General features: G+C 35.8%; 1 protein-coding gene and 1 pseudogene across 3 annotated transcripts in view; both read left to right on the plus strand.

The window, feature by feature from the left end:
- Positions 1–20,472, plus strand: part of RNF180 (ring finger protein 180) — a 140,078-nt gene that overhangs the window by 87,939 nt on the left and 31,667 nt on the right. For all 3 annotated transcript variants that reach the window (XM_033111097.1, XM_033111096.1, XM_033111098.1), the window contains one exon: positions 12,962–13,187. In XM_033111097.1, the coding sequence (XP_032966988.1) occupies positions 12,962–13,187 (226 nt within the window). The remainder of the gene's footprint in view (positions 1–12,961; positions 13,188–20,472) is intronic.
- LOC117025259 (nucleosome assembly protein 1-like 1) lies at positions 7,638–8,790 on the plus strand (annotated as a pseudogene).

Here is a 20,472-nt window from a genome sequence, read left to right on the forward strand (position 1 = left end):
CCTTGTAGCTCAAATTTCCTCTCCACTTCCTTCCTTGATTCCAATTTCTATTCTTCCCTCCAGGTCCAGAAGTTAAGAAAAAAGAAAGCATAGTCCATGCCCACAAGGATCTTATAAATGTATTAGAGGGGGACATATGTAGACAATCAATATAGGTATTGCGGAAGATGTAAAAAGCATAGTAGGGGCATAAGGTGGGAGGTGTAACATTTCATGGAGGATAGAGTAATTAAAGGAGAGTGATCAGGCCTCATAGAGGAAATGGTAAGATGCAAGATGGAACAGTACAAGAAATGAGACAAGAGACTGGGAGGAGAAGTAAGTCTGTAGAGAATTGGGGGTCAGGGAAGGCAAGCAATAAAGAAGAGAAAAGCTGAACTGTGAAAGCAGATACGAGATCACTTTAATTATGTAAAATACGTGTATATCTAGGTTAAAAAATAAAAGATAGATCAATATCTACGAACTTGCATAGATATTCATGGCATGTTGGTAATTGAAAAAACTGTCAGCAGAGTATTTCTGTGCACATGTGTGTCTATATTTTGTGTGAGCCAAGAGAAGGTATGAAAGGATTCCCCAGTGTTAACTCACAGATGATTGCATGTGCAAGGTAGGGAATGGACAGGTGGAGTGCAATATGGTTATCAAGATTTTAGCTGTAAATAAAAGCTTGACTGACAGGAGAACTGTTTATTTTTCTCATAAAGTAAGTCTAGAGATAGTTTCTGCAATCAAGGATGCAGACTCTGTCTCCATTTTCCTTCTCTTCTCATGTATTTTGTCTCATGTTGCAAGATGGCTGACACATCCAAATTTCAAGATCATTATTTTCAAGAAAAAGAAAAGGATAAGGTCAGCTGTTTCTGCCCTTTTCATTGGGAAATCCAAAGCTTTCCCAGCAGCTGTCAGCATACTTTATGTCTCATTGGCCAAAGTAAGGCCAACTCTAACTATAAGAAAGTTTTGGTAAATAACTATTTAGGCTTTCTGGGTTACATAACAGATAATGGTTCTTGTAAAGGAAAAGAGGGTTAGAAAAAATACTGGGTTATCCAACCAATAGTGTCTACCACAATTTGCTTAATTACGTTGTGTTGTTTCATTTGTTACCATAAGCATGTGTTACTTTTTAATTAGAAAATAGAGCTTCAAATTCAAACTTGGTACCAGCCAACCAGCTGACCTCTCAGCCGAAAAGGGTCAGATTCGTGAGCATTATAGCATCCCGGGAAAAAAGGAGAGGAGAAGGAGATGGTGGCAGGACCTGGCATTTTAAACTGTAACCTCATCCACCAGTTAGTAACATGATTTGGTCAGTTACCTATAAGTTGATTTACCTGAATTGTAAATCCTTTACCTGAGGCTGGATGGAGGTTTCTCTGGACTGAAAAAGAGGGTGAAAATCTTCCTTCCCTCAAAGAGACACAAAGCAATGTATTCCATATTCCATTTAAAAAGATTTGTTTTATAGCAGTATAGAGCATGAACTGGAGGGATTATGAAAGAGGAGATTGACTAAGTCCACACAAGAGATGATGAGGGCTGAACTGAGGCAGTGACAAGGGGAAGAAATACAATGGGGACTACAATACAGAGCGATTCAGCAAATGGAATATGTATGAGTTGATTGCTGGTGAGATGTAGAAAGTGAAGATAAAGGAAAATCTAAAATGATGGCTAAATTTCTTTCTTGGATGAATAACAATTGGATTGTGGTAACAGTTACTAAGATTTTGGATGAGGTGCAGGTTGAAGAGTAAAGTTAAACTACCTTTCAACACACTATGTTTCCCTGTGCCTGGGTGACATTTCCACAGACAGTTGGATACCTACCTAATAGATTAATGGATATCCATAGATTAATGGATTGGGGGTTCAGGAGAGTGATCTGGGCTAATGCTAGAGATTATTGAGTCATCGTCACAACAGGCAGTGGCTAAAACTGTATAGGAATGAAAGATGAGATTGTTGAAGGAGAACATGTACTGTTAGAAAAGCAAAACGTCCAAGGCTGGCCACTGCAGAATACCAGCATTTAGCGGGTGGCCAAAGAAGAAAAGCCAGGAAAAGAAACAGGGTTAGAAATTCAAAGGAAACTCCATTCAAGTGGCATTCTTGAAAAGGACAATTTTAAGAGAAGAAATTGGCTGACAATGTTAAATGCTGCAGTATTGTTGAGTACAATGACCGCTAAAAATGCTATACTGGATGTGGCATTTGGGTCATAGATGACTTTTGAGTAGAGCAGTTTTAAGTGGGTAATGGGAAATAATAGACAGAAATGATATTCCTTTCTTTCCACTAACTTGATTCTGAAGAGAAGTGATTGTAGCTAGGTGGAAATGTAGCATCCAAAGAGGGTTTTTTCTTTAGGTTTTAATAGAAGATATTTGTACATGTGCATCTCTTTTAGGGAAGAACATGTCGAGAGAGGATAATCTTAATTTTATTTTTTTATTGAGGTATAACTAACATATTATTAGTTTCAGGTGTACAACATGATTATAAATTTGTATGTATAGTTCAGGATGATTACAATAGTCTAGTTAACATCTGTCACCGTATATAGTTACAAAATAATTTTTTATTGTTATGAGGACTTCTAAAATGTATTCTCTTAGCACCTTCCAAATATGCAATACGGTATTAGTAACTGTAGTCACCATGCTGCACATTACACCCCCATGACTTATTTATTGTATAACTGGAAGTTTGTTCCTTTTGATCCACCTTAACCTGTTTCTCCCACCCTTTCTTCCCCCACATCTGGTGACCACCAACCTGTATGTATGAGTTTGGTTTATTGTTGTTGCTGCTGCTGCTGTTTTTAAAATCCACATGTAAGTGAGTTTGTAAGGTATCTGTGTCTGACATTTCACTTAGGCCCTCAGGGCCCATCCATATTATCTCAATGGCAAGATTTCATTCTTTTTTTTATGACTGTATTCCATTGTATGCCACATTTTCTTTATCCATTTATCCATTGATGGACACTTAGGTTGTTTCCATATCTTGGCTATTGAAAATGCTGCAATGAATATGGAGTTACAGATATCTTTTGAATTAGTGGTTTTGTTTTCTTTGGATAAATACTTGCAAGTGGAATTGCTGTATCTTAGGATAGTTCTATTTTTAATATTTTTTTTTAGAAACCTCCATACTGTTTTCCATAGTGGCTATACCAAGTTACATTCCCACCAATAGTGAGGTTCTCTTTTCTCCATATCCTCACTAACACTTGTTATTTCTTATTTTTTTGATAATAACTATTCTAACAGGTATGAGGTAAAATCTCGTTGTTTTGATTTGCATTTCCCTGATTAGTGATTTTGAACATCTTTTCATGTACCTGTTGGCCATCAATATGTCGTCGTTAAAAAATGCCTATTCAGATCCTCAGACCATTTTTTTAATCGGATTTTATTTTTGCTATTGTATGCATTCTTTATATTGTTTGGATATTGTATGAGTTCTTTATATTTTTTGGATATTAGCCCCTTAATAGATACATGATTTGCAAATACTTTCTCCCATTCAGTAAGTTGCCTATTTATTTCATTGATGATTTCATTTGCTATGCAGAAGCTTTTTTAATTTGATGTATTTTGTTTCTTAAAAAAAAATTAAAGATTGTTGATACATAGAAAAAACACTAGGCATATATATATATATATATATATATATGTATGTATATTTAAATATCCATATATTTGTATATATATTTAAATAATATTAGGATTATTCTGGCTAATGGATGGCTTTCATTTTGCTTTGTATTTTTCTATATTTCTTAATTTTGCACAATAGATATTTTTTGAGACTAAACATATTTGAGACTATTTAGAATTATTGATATTCCTGCTATATTGTGTTAATGATTTAATGAAGAATTGACTGGGTCCTTTTTTTCCCAATATCTCACTTAAAATAGGATCTGTCTTCTAGTGACAAGTAATCTATCTTCTATGGTTTATTCATTCAACCAACATTTATTTGCTTCCTACTACATGTCAGGCACTGTTCTTGGCACTTGGGGTCACATCAGTGAGTAAAACAGACAACATTTCCTGCCGTCAATCTCTTACATTCTGGTAGAAAGGACAAACAATAAGCATAATAAGTAAAATTATATGTAATATTAGAAGTTGATAAATGTCATGGAAAAAACAAAGTAGAAGTGTCAGAAGGTGGGGGAAGTAGGTCGTGATACTAAATAAGGGTGGTTAAGCTAGATCTTACTGAGAATTAAGTATTGATCAGAGACTTAAAGGAGGTGAGAAACCCATCTGCAAAAAGCATTCTAGACAGAGAGAACAGCAAATGTAAAAGTCTTAAGACAAGAGTGCACATCTCAGATAAGAATAGGACCAACAAGAAGGTCATTGTGGCTGGAACGCAGTGAGAGGTAGACAGTCATAGGAGGTGAGGTCAGGGAAGTAGGGTGTTTGGGAAGGGTTATGCAGGACTGAGAGACCATGTAAAGACTATAGTTTTAAGTCTGCGTGGTTTTGTAAGCCTTGTTGATTTGAGCAATTTGTGGTATGACGTGATATTTTAAAACAAGCCATCTAGTTTCTGAGTTAAGAATATACTATGGGGAAAATGGAGGGAGAAAAGAGAGAAGGTATAATCAGGGAGACCGGTTAGGAGGCTAATGCAGCAATCTAGGAAAAAGATGACTGTGTCTTGGACTAGAATGATGAACGTGCATTGCATGAAAAATATAGAAAAAACTGATAGAGAAGAAATTTGTGATTGAAAGGTACAGTATTCAATTTCATGGATGCAGTATAGAGAAGTGGTTCAGAGTTTGGGCTGTGAAGTCAAGCAGAGCTGTGGCTTAAATAAGTTATCATGACTTTAACCTTACTCAATCACTCTGAGCCTCAGTTTCCTAATCTGTACAATGGGGAGTGTCATAGCCTGTGAGGGTTACTATAACAAAGTACCATACATAGACTTGGTGGCTGAAAAACATGTATTTCTCACAGTAAGGAGGAGTAAGGGGGGAGAGAGAGAGAGAGAGAGAGAGAGAGAGAGAGAGAGAGAATGAATATGAACCTCAGTCATCCTCTTCTTATAAGGGCACAAATCCCTTCATGAGGGTCCCACATTCATGACCTCATCTAATTACCTCCCAAAGGCCCCCACCTCTAAATACCATAACATTGAGGGTTAGGGCTTCAACCCATGAATTTTGAGAGCCACAAATTTCAGCCCATAACAGGCAAGATAATAGTTGTTACGAGAATTAAATTTGTTGTTCTCTATAAAAGCATTTAGCACTATGCCTTATTTAGTAAGTACTAAATAAATGTTATTGTTGCATAGTAGCTGTTTATTCTTTTGACTCAGAGGAAAATTTGCCATATTTCCTGAATTTTTAAGACACCATGACTGACAAATTAATCAGTAAAGTCTTTGGGGTGAGGTGGGAAGAATTTCAAATGAAAGACATATATCTGGTTAAAATTACATAACAGTTTCAGAAATGTTAAAATGATAGAAGAAAAAAGATCACAATCAAAGATATATGTAGTCACACTTTTTTACTTTGTAATCCTATATGATATAAACATAGGCAATGTAAATTATTGCCTGACCCAGCTGTGCCCAACTCAGCTGCACATTGTATCTCCAGCAATCCTGCCTAAGCTCGTTAACTTTGAGGTACGTACCGGAGGATGGGTCAGAAATTGTCCTGTTACCGAGTACAGCCTGTGCCTTCTGTTGAGCTGGCCCAGCCTTATCTTTCTCCTCATGTTTCCATTTGGACTGGAGCTCCAGTTCACTTGACTGGTATCTTAATAGTTTTGTAGCCCTCTGTTCTCCCTTCCTTCCGCCTGTTACACCCTTTTACCTTGCTCAGGTGTTGTCTGGAGGCTTACATCCAATCCAGACTCCCTGACATGCCATAACTATCATCACTGCCATAGAACCTTTGTGGCCGGTCCCTATTTTTCATGTCTAGCCCTTCGATTGCTGATTGTTGACATGACAACAAAGGATTTGGAACAGCACACAAACGTAGTTGATGCAGCAGTGGCCGGTTTTGAGAGGACTGACTCCGGTTTTGAAAGAAGTTCCATGCGGAAAATGCTGTCAAACAGCATGACACGTACCTACCACTACAGCTTCCGAGACAGTACTCTTCCCACCTAAAACTTCCCCGTGCTCCGCCTGCTCGCCTCCCTCTCCCCTGACCGACCCTGGCAACCAGTGCTCTTCTGACTGTCGCCATAGCTTTGCCTTTTCCAGAAAGCCATACACTTGAAATCAGAGGATATAGTCTTTTTGATTAACTTCTTTGACTTTGTAAAATGCATTTGGTCATGGTATAGAATTCTTCTTATGCATTGTCGTATTCAATTTGCTAATATTTTTCTATTTTCATTATTGTAACAGTAATTTGAAGTGTCTATAAAGACACTGTTTAATTTTTTTGCATTAATATTTTTTTTAAAGCAACAAAACATTACCAGTATCCATGCTGTGCACCCAACCAAATGGTTTTCTCTTCTCCGAACATAAACACGATGCTGGATTTTATGTTAATAATTCTCTTATTCTTCTTTATAATTTTATGATTTGTGTGTGTTTCTTTAAGTAATATACTGTTCAGTTTTGAATATTTTCTTAATACATGTATCCTTTTATGACTTCTTCACGAAAAGAACTGGATCTTCAATAAGCTAATATTCTGTTGAGAATTTTTGCATTATGTCATAAGGGATATTGATCAATAGTTTTCTTATAATATTTTTGTCTGATTTTGGTATTAAGGTAATGCTGGCCTCATAGAATGAGTTAGGACGTATTCCTTCTGCTTCTATCTTCTCAAAGACATTGTAGAGAATTGGTGTAATTTCTCCCTTAAATTCACCAGTGATCCCATCTGGGCCTGGTGCTTTCCATTTTGAAAAGTAACTAATTATTGATTTAATTTATTTCAAATGTAAGAAGAAGGCATTAGGTTGGTGGCCAGAAAGAGGTCCTGGTCTACTTTGGAAATGCTGCTGAAAGCATTCTGGATTGGGCTATACCAGAGGTTATTAACGACTTGTACAAGAGTAGTTTCTGCAGAGTAAGAACAGAAGCCAGGGTAGAAAGAGTTGAAGAGTGGATAGGAGGTGAGGAAGCAGAAATTGCACGTAATATGATCAAATCTCTTGTGAAGTTTTGCTGTCAAATGGAATAGAGGAATGTAGCATGAGCTGGAGAGATCTGGTGTTTTTTATGGTTTTGTTTTGATGTGACAGACATTAGAGCATGTCATGTATATTAATAGAAATAGGTTAGTTCAGAAAAAGGAGTGAAATAATAAAGGTGGGCACAAAATATTCATTCAAATATAAGTTGACTTCTACCAAAATAATTTTTGAAAATTTTTAATAAATGGAGAGAGAAACCAAGTTCATGTATTTTAAAATTCTATTGGTAAAGATTTCTAGCTCTTCCTAAATTTATCACAAGTTCAATGCAGTTCCAATAAGAATTCTGACTTTTTAAAAAAGAACTTGAGCTTTTCTAGTGCCATCTGCCCGTGGAGCCGCCTCCTGCTGCTCCCACTGCTGCCCTGAGTCACTGCCTGCATAGCTCCAGTTGCCTGGCTCTCCATGCTAAGAACTGATATTTGGAGTTCTTACAACATGGCAGACAATGACAGCAAAGAACAGTCTGCGCTTGACCAAGGTTTGCATGATGTTGAAGAGATAGAATAAGAAGAAACTGGTGAAGAAACAAAAATCAAAGCACGTCCACTGACTGTTCAGATGATGTAAAATCCTCAGATGTTTGCAGCCCTCCAAGAAAAAGTGGATGGTCTGGTAGAAACACGAACAGGATATGTTGAAAGCTTGCCTAGGGAAGTCAAAAGACGAGTGAATGCTCTCCAAAGCCTTCAAGTTAGGTGTGCACAGATAGAAGCCAAGTTCTAAGAGGAAGTTCATGCTGCTGAAAGAAAGTACTCTGTTCTCTATCAGCATTTATTTGATGGGCAATTCGAGATCATTAATGTAATTTATGAACCTACGGAAAAAGAATATGAATGGAAACCAGATGAGGAAGATGAAATTTCGGAGGAGATGAAAGAAAAGGCCAAGATTGAAGATGAGAAAAAGGATGAAGGAAAAGACCCCAAGGGAATTCCTGAACTTTGGTTGACTATTTTTCAGAATGTTGACTTGCTCAGTGATGTGATCCAGGAACGTGACCAATCTATTCTGTAGCACTTGGAAGGTATTAAAGTGAAGTTCTCCGATGCTGGCCAGCCTATGAATTTTGTCTTAGAACCCAATAAGTATTTAACAAAAACATATAGGATGAAGTCAGAACCAGATGATTCTGATCCCTTTCTTTTGATGGACTAGAAATTAAGATTGTATGGGGTGCCAGATAGATTGGATAAAAGGGAAGTATGTCACTTTAAAAACCATTAAAAAGCAGAAACACAGGGGACGTAGGACAGTTCATATTGTGACCAAATCAGTTTCCAGTGCCTCTTTCTTTAATTTTTTTTGCCCCTCCTGAAGTTTATGAGAGTGGAGATCTGGGTGATGCTGCTGAAGCTATCCTTGCTGCAGACATTGAAATTGGTCACGTTTTACGTGTGTGTATAATCCCAAGATCAGTGTTATACTACTGGAGAAGTTATTGAAGATGATGGTGGTGATTGTGATGAAGAAGGTAAAGAAAGAATTGGGTGAGGAAGGGGGAAAAGAGGAGGAAAATGTTCCGGATTATGACCCAAAGAAGGATCAAGACCCAGCAGAGTGCAAGCAGCAGTGAAGCTGGATGTGAGTGGCCTCGAGCATAACCTGCACTGCAAAAGCCTAAACACAACTATTACTTACTTACAGCCATGTTTTTGCATTTTCTTGGTAGACTCAGTAATTTTTTTAAAGGAAAGGAATTGATATTTTAAAGACCAGTTTGTTCTACCCAGCATTTTAACTTTAGTTTTTCTGCCAGATGTGTTGAATGCCGAAATTCATTCATTGCTACACAATTTGGTTCCTCTGGAGTGTTCTTATCATGTAACTATGGATTACAGCTATGAAAATAAACATAACTGTTAAATGAAACAGATTTTTTGTTTTGTGAATTTTTTTCCTGAAGAACTAAAGTGCTTTTTCAGCTGGTAGTTAAATGGGTTTAAGTTTGCTTGCACTAGCTTTGCCTTTCATTACTTTGTTTTAGAAATGCAGTGTTTATACTGAGACAATTCATCATTTTAAAAAAGAAAAACAAAACTTGTGAAGACAAGTATATGATTAAGAATTTTCAGTAAGACCACACCCATTAACTTAGATTGTTAATGGACTTTTATATTTTAGGTGACATAGTTAAATATGAAGAATCCTAACTCAATAGTATGGTTATTGGTTACTACTGAGAGATAAATAAAACCTAGAATTTTCAGAAGTTAAGCTTCATTATTTTAACTGTACTTTTAAACTCAACCTCCATTAACTAAGCATCTTTTCTTTGTGGTAGGGTATGCCTTCTGCTTCCCTGCCAAAAATGAATTTTCATCATTTGACAAGCCTATTTCAAGTTTTTTTGTTTGTTTCCGTGTTTTTTGTTTTTGCAGACTAAAATAAAAATGTCAAATGTAATTTTAATTCTCACAACATAATGTCTTTTTCTTTTTAATTAAAGTTTATTGGGGTGACAATTAGTATCGTTACGTAGGTTTCAGGTGTACAATTCTGCATCACATCATCTACATATCACATTCCAGAGTCACCACCCAGAGTCAGTTCTCCTTCCATCACCATATATTTGATCCCCTTTACCCTCATCTACCACCCCCCACCATTCCCCCGTTACCCTCCGGTAACCACTATTAATTTTGTATTAATTTGGGTAGAAGCAGAGTCCTACCTTGAATTAAGCATTGTACCTAGTTTACCATATTGAAGAAAAGGGTGCCAACTTTGGAAGAGGGTACTGCATCTTTTAATAAGAAAGTGAAAAAAAGAAAAAGAAAATTATAAATGATGCAATGTGTTTTGTTTTGTTTTTAAGAAAGATTAAAAAGTTAAGTTTCATTTCCTTTGGTTAGAATGAGAGAGGGCCCCAAGCCTCTATGGTTAATTCCAATTCTTATTGTTTAAAGTATGAGTATGTTATTTACCCATGCTTCTTTACTATGTATTAAAATGGATAGTACTGTTTACTTAAAGACTTCACAAATGTGTTAGGCATATTAAATTAAATTTTATGAAATGTTTTTCAACCTTATTAAAAGCTTAACAATTTGGACCTTTTGGCACCACAAGAATGATATTCAGCATTTTATTCATACCAGGATTTGATAAATAAACTGGGAAACAAAAATTAAGTATTTTATTCTGGCTCTGGTCAGGCAACACTCTTTATGTGGCTCCTATTTTAATAGAAGTGAATGGATAAGCATTCTAAAATGTCCAAAGATTGTTTTCAGGTATTTTAGTTTTTAGTTATGACCATATTGTAGAGATCATGGGACTAAAATAGAAATAAGACTATTTGGGGGTGGAAAGCACAACATTTTATTATTTGTATAATACTATTTATTCTGCTCCTAAGATTTTAATTAACTACCGGAAATCTTTAATCAGTTGTGATAGTTTGTAGCAAAAAAAAGGCATGAAAGCACCTTACGTTATTCCTCTTCGTTTTCAAAATGATTTTGGTTGCTTTGATTAGACATTCCGTTCTGATTTTTTTTTTTAACCCGTAGCTCCTTTGAACATAGATGAACTTAAAAAAAAAAATTTTTTTTTAATCTAAAGATAGGATCTCATTTTTCATGAACTTAAAGTAGCAAAACCACTACTTTTTTTTCCTTTGTTCCTTTAGGAAATAGCTATTACCAAAGTGAAAGAGTAAATGCTATTTCATCTTATTATATAAGGGTGATGTGGTTTACAGAGGAATTGTTCTATTAAGTTGATTTCAAGGGATATCAGTGTTCATCTATGCCGTCTTTCCAGTTCCAAAATGGTTCTATTCCATTCTACAAATTTGAAATATGTAATTTGAAATTCTGAATAAATTTTGTATTAAATTTAAAAAAATAAAAATAAAATACCTTGATAAGGTAATTCCAAATTTTATATGGTCATGGTAAAGGCCAAGAATAGCAAAGACACTCTTGAGGAATAACAATAATATGAAAGAATTTTTTTTCTACCAGAAATTGGGGCTTATTACAAAGCTACAGTAAGAGATTCTCAATATGGCATAGGAATAGACAGTTCCAATAAACTAATGGAACAGAATGAAGCCTCGTAGCTCACCCAGGCATATTTGGCCTCTTAATTAATAGCAGCATGCACTTCAGAGCAATGAAGGAAAGTCGTTGCAATAAATGGACTGTTCCAATTAAGAATTGAATAAAGAATAAAAATGAAATTTACCCCTAATGTACACCATACACGGAAATCAATTTCAGGTAGATGATAGGATTATGAAATACAAAATAATGCTATTTTAATGACCTATGGAAAGGGCAAAAGTTCTTAAATAAGACACAGAGAAAGTACTTAACCACAAAGGAAAAAATGTTCTTTAAAATTAATGATTTCATTTCATTAAAAGACACCATAAAAAGAGTGCAAAGGAAAACCAGAAAGAAAGGAAAAAAATATTTTTGTAACATATATAACCCATAACAAAAAAATAACGAGGTTAAGTAAAAATACCTACAAGTCTATGAGAAAAATCAGACAACCCAGTTAAAAATAAATGGGCTAAAGACTCAGGTATGTCCTTTATAAAAGAAAAATTACCAAGAACTGGCAGAAGGGAAGCAAAACCATCTGGATAAATCAAATAATAGTGTATCCAGTACAAAGGGTTTTTTTTTTTTTTGTATTTTCAAGGCTCTATTGGCCTGATTTGCATAACGTTTATCTTTCATGTAACTTACAAATATTTATTAAACCAAAGGCCCACTCAAATATTAATCACCGATCTCCATTTTTCACAAAAATCAAAGTGAGGAGAAAAGATTACACCATGTAGATTCCCATTATGCCTCAGTGGACTGAGTGCAGCCCTCATTTGAGGAAATATCTCAAGGCTGGAGCAAAAACGACAGAGCCTGTGAAGGTGGGCAGGAGGAAGGGGTTGGAGGAGAGGCCAGGAGGATGGTTGTGACTAACATTAATTAATGTTTACTGTGTGCCAGGCACTGTGCTGAACACTTTAAGTGGGTTACCTCATTTAATCCTCACAATATCCTCACAGATGAGGAAACTGTGAAGTTAAATAAATAACAGGAACTCTGCTACCAGACTTTGTGCTGTTAACCTCTGAGCTGCCTCTTAAGAGCCTCTTTCTTCACTATCCGGTAGTGGTGGGGACGGGGGGCTCATATTTCCCAGCTGCAAGGCTGAGCCCACCGTTGCTGCACGTTTCTTTGCCTTGTCTACTTCCTGACATACGGTAGGCTTTGGCCTTTCCTTGGCTTTGAGGTCCAGGAAGGTGCAAAGTATAGACTGCAGAATGCTCCATGCACAACGTGAAGATAAAGTATGATATCCTTTGGTCCTCACTTTTCATCATGTGCGGATGCCCATGTAAGACTTCATCACCTTGTGACTATCAGTTCATTTGCTGTGGTGGGAGTGGGATAAATGAGGAATCTGTAATCCTGGGACGGGTACACCTAACATTTAACTAACGCTGCTTAGATATACAGGTATACTTAATGTACTTCAGTGTGTTTTAGCATTTAGCATTATGTAAAAATACTAAAAAGAATAAGACTTCTGTTTTTCACGGATGTTTTCAGTTTCTTCTCACTTTGCAAGGTAGCATTTCTGTCATTTTGAATGTGTCACAGACACAGAGAGTATGTGCTTTTCATTTTCATTCATTTTAACAAAATATAAAGTCAAGCTCTGTTTTTTCAAGGAACTAATCTGATACTGAACTAAGAAAAATTGTTTTTGCTTATGTTTTGCAGACTTTGAATAATGAGATGAGTACAGATGATGACAATGAATATGCAGAAGAAAAGGAAAGCTACATCTGTGCAGTGTGCCTGGATGTTTATTTCAACCCGTACATGTGTTACCCTTGCCACCACATATTCTGTGAGCCCTGCCTACGGACTCTTGCCAAAGACAATCCTGCAAGCACGCCCTGCCCATTGTGTCGGACAGTTATTTCCAGAGTCTTTTTTCAGACAGGTAACTGTTCTCTTTCAGTTTGCGTGATTATTTTGACTACCTCTTTGTTTCAGGTCTAGAGGTACTTTATAAATTATTATGAGAAAGTATAGAATAGAGAATGCTCCATGCATTTTCTGTCGGATGTGATCTTGATAAAGTACTTAACACTGTTAAAAGGTGAGAAACTGAAGTGGGAGAGGATATGTAGAAGAAAGGGTAGAAGGCATTAATATCTATTTTTTAAGGGAGGTAAAGATATACTATTGAAAGTTGATAGAAAAACGAAAAAATTATAGACACTGTTGATTGCTAATTAGTATTCATTATTGAAAACCATATACAACAGAATTTATCACTCTCCAGTTTATAAAACAGTGCTTGCCCAACTCATAGAACTATTTTGAAATCATGGAATCATAGAATCATAGATAAGAATAGGTTCTCATCTCAAATCCTCTACTCTGTGCTGGGATCTCTTCTAAAACACCCTAACTAGATGTTGTTCTGTCTTTACTTGGACTTCTCCAGCGTAAAGGATATTCCGTTAAAAATTGAAGCAGCCCTGTTGATTGTTTATTCCTCCTATCTGCCTTTCACTCTTACTCATTCTTTGCCCTTGTTATTTCTTCTGGAGTCTCAGAGAATAAATCTCTGAGGACAACTGTTATGCCTTTCCCCCAAACTCCAAATCTTCTCAACCTTTCGTATTGTTCTTAAGGTCTTTCTTCTTGAACAAAAAGAAAGTAAAATTGGAGCAAGGATTTGTTTGTCATCTCATTATCACATAAAGATGGAATATAACACAGTATTTAAACATACTAATGAAAAGAGGAAAAACTAATGAATGTGGAACATAGAGAACTGCTAAGAAAAAAGGGAAGAATGATAGTGGTAAGCAGAGCTATATTTATTGAGTGCACTACTGTGTGCTAACTGTTAAAGGAAAAAATTTCTGTCTCCACATTCTCGTCTCAACCATAGAGGATTTAATAAGGATCAAAGTACTTACTTCATTAATAGTGAAAATAAAGAGAACACATGGCACATTTTCTTCCCTAAAAGAAAAGCAACGACTCATCTGCAAGGGAGAATAAAGATTATGAAAATAAGCTTTGAGTAGTACCCTGACCCAACCAGCTGCATGCAGGCTTGCAAACCTGGCTTACAGGACCAGTAATCAAACAACGAAGAAAAAGTAGAGACATGCCGCCTTGATATGCCTAGTGCACTAGGACTGGAGCACAAAGTCACTGAACTGTGTTTAGACAGACCTGGAGACTGAAAAGCAAGCACAGTGACTCCACCCAACAGGGAAATGTGGTCCGGGCATCAAGCTGTCCTCAGTCTCACCAGGCAGAGTACTCCTCCTTTCATTGGTAAGAGAGAGTAAGGGATGAAGAGAGGCAAGGAAGCAATTCCATGAGAGGGCAGCTGCTTACTGGAAGTTCCTCTTTTTCTGGTTTATATTGAAGTGGGAAAAAGCAGTTCTTTTCTTGCTGGATTCTTTGCAGTGAAAAAAAGTAGAGGCACCACTGACTCCTCTTTCTCCATGTTATCTCCGACCATCTATGCAAGAAAGCATTTACTGAAAAGCCTGTTTTGATAGGAAGTCTCTAGACAGTTTACATTGTGATTTAGATAGATGCTGTCCCTGCCTTCTATGATCTAATTTAACACTGATAGGTATTTTTAAATTGCTTTTTGTAATGTCTTAAAACAGTAATGACGCAAGTCTCTCTTGGTCCATTTATCAAAATGACGCCATATTTTCCTTTATTTTCAAAATTGGTTCTTCTAAAGTAAATCATATTGGGAATACTTATTCTAGTGGAGACTATATTTGGTTGTGTACTGTCATTTAGAAGCTAGGAATAATAATGGGACTATCCTACATAATCATACCCTATCTCAAAAAGATTTGAGGTGTTTTAAAAGATATAGTCAGTGTAATAGCAGGACAAAGGAATTTATTAACTGAAATGGACTATAAAGCCCAAGTAAGGGTGGATGGCTGATATGGAAGCCATATGGACCTACATAGTAACTACAATTAGGTGAAGCATTTCGTTTTAAACATTCTGGCTGCCTGAAGAAAAATAAAAGTACACAATGAAATGATTCTCGTGATCCATGAAAAGAAATACAGCAATTCCTAAGGGTAAGCAAAGGATTTTCTGGCACTTTAAAATGTGATTTCTCCTCTGAAGAATATTGAAAGATGGATTAGGCAATATCCTCAAAAACATCCTCAGAGCAAATGCAGTATCAGGTTTTCTAACATTGCGTTTTATGGTATTCTTTTATAAAACCTGAGGAAATATCAGAGTATAAAATAGGGAAAGCAACAATGCTAGGACAGCCAAAAATATGGTCTTGTTTTCTTATAAAAATAACTTTTAAAATTATATAAGTAATATAATTCATTATAGGAAAATCAGAACATACAAATAAAATTATAAGCTCAAAATCCTCCGTAGTCCTACTATTTAAAGATCACATTTAGTATCCTTTCAGAAGGATACCACATATAAATGATTACACATACGTAATCATCTATTTTACAAAAAAAAAAAAAACGAGATCAAATTGTACATAATAAAGCTTTTAACCTTCTTTGTTTTATTTAAAATTCTTGTGATTATATCATAACCTACTTAAGCTATCTACTATTATGGGACATTTAATTTAGTTATCATTTATTTGCTGATATATGTGGATAAATATTTGTACAAATTTCTAAAAATTTGCTTGAAATGGATTTCCAGAAGTCGTTAAAGCCTATGTGTGTTTTAAGTCTAGATATGTTGCAAAATTATGCTTCAAAATTATTGCAAATGGCAGTATACAGGTTCTTATTTTCTTTGTACTCTGAGCTAACCTTTTTTTCTGTTTTAAATGCTTTATCATAAAAATGTCCATTTTTATTTTGGTCTGTTCATCTTTTTCTTGTTTATTAGAAATGTAATGTTGAACATTTTATTTGTTGCCAAATCCTGCATTGCCAAGTTCAAATGCCATGAGAATGGGGCAGTGCAGTTCTACAGAAAGAATAGCATCCTTGGGATTTGTATAGTTTATAGCAAAGTGAGATGAGGTTTAACATATTTAAGTAAAAGAAATTATTTTAGAACAGAGAAGGATTTAAGATGATATTATCCAGTGGTTATCAAATCTGACACTGCATCATAATAACCGAAGGAGCTTGTAGAAAACAGGGACTCCTAGGTCACATCCACAGCACTTCTGTTCCAGTATATCTAGGCAAGGTCCTAGAATTTATGGTTTTATGTTTCTGATGCATAGTCAGGCTGCAGACATGCATTTTGGAATCAGTGATCTAGTACAATGCCCTGCAGACAGGAATTTCATTTAATTCATTTCTATATTCCTAGATGGACCAGCAAAGTACCAGGTACATAGCAAGTGCAAAATAAATGTTTGCAGGAGATGGGGCAGAAAGTAAGCACAAAGAGAAGTTCAACAGCTGATAAAGGATTCCACAGTTGGGAGGCATTGGAACCCAGTTTTTACTTGGCCCAGCAATAGTGGGACCAGGGCTTCTGTGTCCTCTTTTCTCCAAAGGCCCTTCAGATCAAATGTAGTTAAATTGCTGGTCTCATAAGATTATGTTATGGACACATACGGTGTGTATGTTCAACAAAGTGTTGTAGTTACAACTGTCATCTCTTGCAGATTTTAATAATTTCTCTGATCATAATTTTCTTAGGTACTCTAAATATATTTACGAACCCTTTCCTGTTTTGATACATTAACCACATGTCTATGTTAAATATAGCTTAAAACTGCACTAAGTTCCTTGAAGCTAAGATACAGAAGTATCACAGGCATCATTATTAATTTACTTTACTCTCACCTACCCTCTAGGAAAAGTGGTTTGTGGCCCGTTATCAAAACTGAAATTATTGGACAACTCTTACAAGAATGTCCTTTTGATCTGGTGTCTTAGAATTCTGTCACTTCCAAATAAGTTTTCAGTATAACAAAGGGACTGCAATGGCATCCTTTGGTTATTGTATCAACATATTAGGACGTGGCCACAAGCTCTAAAGGCGGGATGTGGAGAAAGAGAAAGGGGAGGAATAGGAATTCTTGAGTTGCGATCTCTTTTCCTTGGTTTATATTACCTCCCACAGAAATCCTCATTTACCCTTCACTCTGGTCTCATTTTTAAGAGCATTTAGTAAGTTGCAAGCCAGTTTGTCCAAGAGTTAATTGTTAATACAATACCACTTATCGGATATTTTAAATTAAATTTATTGGGGTGACATAGGTTAATAAAATTATGTAGGTTTCAAGTGTACAGTTCTATAACACATCATCTAGATATTGCGCGTTCACCACCCAAAGTCACATTTTCTGTCACATATACAGAGGGTGCCAAAAAAATGTATACACATTTTAAGAAAGCAAAACAACATTAAAATTGTAATACTCAATATATACCAATAACAAAAGATGAATACAAGTCACATCTGACTTGTGCAATTACAAGAGGTGTTCAAAGTGGTTACCATCAGCGTCCAGACTCTTCTGATTATGGCGAACTACTGCTTCAGCATCATTGACCAAAGTGTCTACTTGTGTACATTTTTTTGGCACCCTCGATATTTGACCCCTTTTATCCTCTTCTACCTGCCCCCTCCCATTTACCCTCTGATAACCACAAAACTGTTTTCTGTGTCTCTGAGTTTTTCTTACTTGTTTGTCTTATTCATTTATTGCTTTCAGTTTTATACCCCACATGTGAATGAAATCATACGGTTTTCAACTTTTTCTGTCTGACTTATTTTGCTTAGCATGATACTTTCAAGATTCATCTATGTTTTCGCCAATAGCAGTATTTCATCTTTTCTTATAGCTGAGTAATATTCCATTCTACAGAGAGTGCCAAGAAAAGGTATACACATTTTAAGAAAGAAATTTAAATTGTAATAATATATACCGATAACAAAAGATGAATACAAGTCACATTTGACTTCTACAATTACAAGAGGTGCTCAAAGTGGTTACCATCAGCGTCCAGACACTTCTGAGTACGGCGAACTATTGCTTAAGCAATGTTGACCAAAGTGTCCACTTGTATACATTCTTTTGGCACCCCCAGTATATGTGTACATCTTCTTTATTCAGTCATCTATCAAAGGATACTTCAGTTGTTTCCATGTCTTGGCCACCATGGATAATTCTACAGTGAACATAGGGGTACATATATCTTTACAGATAAATGTTTTCAGATTTTTGGGGTAGATACTCAGAAGAGCAGTTGCTGGGTCATATGGTAATTATATTCTTAATTTTTGAGGAACCTCCATACTCTTTTCCATAGTGGTTGTATCAATTTACATTTCCACCAGTAGTGTAAGAGGGTTCCTTTTTCCCCACAACCTCTCCAATACTTGTTATTACATGTCTTGTTAAAAATAGCTATTCTAACAGATGTGAGGTGTTATCTCATTGTAGTTTTGATATGCATTTCCCTTATTGCTAGTGAGGTTGAGCAGCTTTTCATATATCTCTTGGCTGTTTGTATGTCTTCTTATAAAAAGTATCTGTTCAGTTGCTCTGCCCATTTTTTTAATTGGATTGTTTTTTGTTGTTGTTGTTGTTAATTATATTGGGTTGACATTGGTTAGTAATATTATATAGGTTTCAAGTGTACAATTCTATAATACATCATCTATGTATTGCTTTGTGTGTTTACCCCCCAAAGTCAATTCTCCTTCCATCACCATATATTTGACCCCCTTTACCCTCTTCTACCACCACCCTTTTCCCTTCCCCTCTAGTAACCACTAAACTGTTGTCTGTGTCTATGAGTTTTTGTTTGTTTGTCTTGTTCGAATACTGCCTGCCAATAGCGACAACATGGATGGATCTTGCCACGCTAAATGAAGTAAGTCAGACAGAAAAAGTTAAGAACCATATGATTTCACTCATATGTGGGATTGAAAACTGAAAACTGAAAGCCTCATTGTTTTGTTGATGGTTTCATTTGCTGTGCAGAAGCTTTTTAGGTTGCTATAGTCCCATTCATTTATTTTTGCTTTTACTTCCCTTGCCTATGAGGTCAAATTAATAAAATCCTCTCTAAAAAAGACCAAGGTCCGTAAGTTTAATACCTATGTTTTCTTCTATGCAGTTTATTGTTCCAGGTCTTATATTTGGGTCTTTGATCCATTTTAAGTCAATTTTGGTGTATGGTGACAGATAGCAGTTTAGTTTCATTCTTTTGCATGTGGCTTTCCAATTTTCCCAGCACCATTTATTGAAGAGGCTTTGTTTTCTCCATTGTATTCTTTTGGCATCTTTGTTAAAAAATATTTGCCCACGTATATGTGGATTTAGTTTTGGGTTCTCAGTTCTGTTGCATTGATCTGGGTGTCTGTTTTTCTGCCAATTATTGTCATTTTGTAGTGTAATTTGAAGTCAGGCAGTGTGATACCTCCAGCCCTGTACAAGACATTATTAAAATAAATTGAATAAGACACAAAGAAATGGAAAGATATTCCATGTTCATAGATTGAAAAAACCAATACAGTTAAAATGATCGTATTACCCAAAGCAATATACAGATATAATGCAATCTCCATCAAAATCCCAATGGCATTTTTTAAAGAAATGGAATAAAAAAATCATCAAATTTGTATGGAATCACAAAAGACCCCAAATAGCGAAAGCAATCATGGAATTTTTAATTTCTCAGAAAAAACCATGAATTAGTCCTCACTGCTTAAGGATAAGTCCTGCAAGAAGATATTTGTTACCGTCAGTGAATGAGTTATAAGTTATTTGATAACTTCTTCCATTCTCTTCATCAGTATGAGTGACACTGATGAGTCCTTGGAAGCAGATAATGGTGCCATGACCATCTTGTACTAAGCGGCCGTTCACTTTGCCCATAGGTAGTGGGCAAAGTGAACTTCAATGAAACAGCAGTGCATTGCTGCAGAAAACACTGTGGGCATATCCAACCTGAAATGATTTAACTGTTAAACACATAAAGGATAATAAATTCACTAGCCATAACAATTCCATGCATACATAATGAGTATACAAACTATGAAAATATTTTTTTCTCTAACTTGTATGTTTGAATTACTGGTTCTTGGGTGTGGAATGGGGCAGGGAAGTTAGAGAGTTGTAGGTTTAATACGTAACCTCACTTGCCTACAGTAGTCTATTTTATACATTGTTTCTTTTGTTGTTAAATACAAACTTCATGAATCCATTTTTCTTGTGAATTAGGTAAAAATCAATCCAAGGGAATAATTAGGAAAAATAG

The sequence above is a fragment of the Rhinolophus ferrumequinum genome, chromosome 7 (assembly GCF_004115265.2).
Source record: "Rhinolophus ferrumequinum isolate MPI-CBG mRhiFer1 chromosome 7, mRhiFer1_v1.p, whole genome shotgun sequence".
NCBI lineage: Eukaryota > Metazoa > Chordata > Mammalia > Chiroptera > Rhinolophidae > Rhinolophus > Rhinolophus ferrumequinum.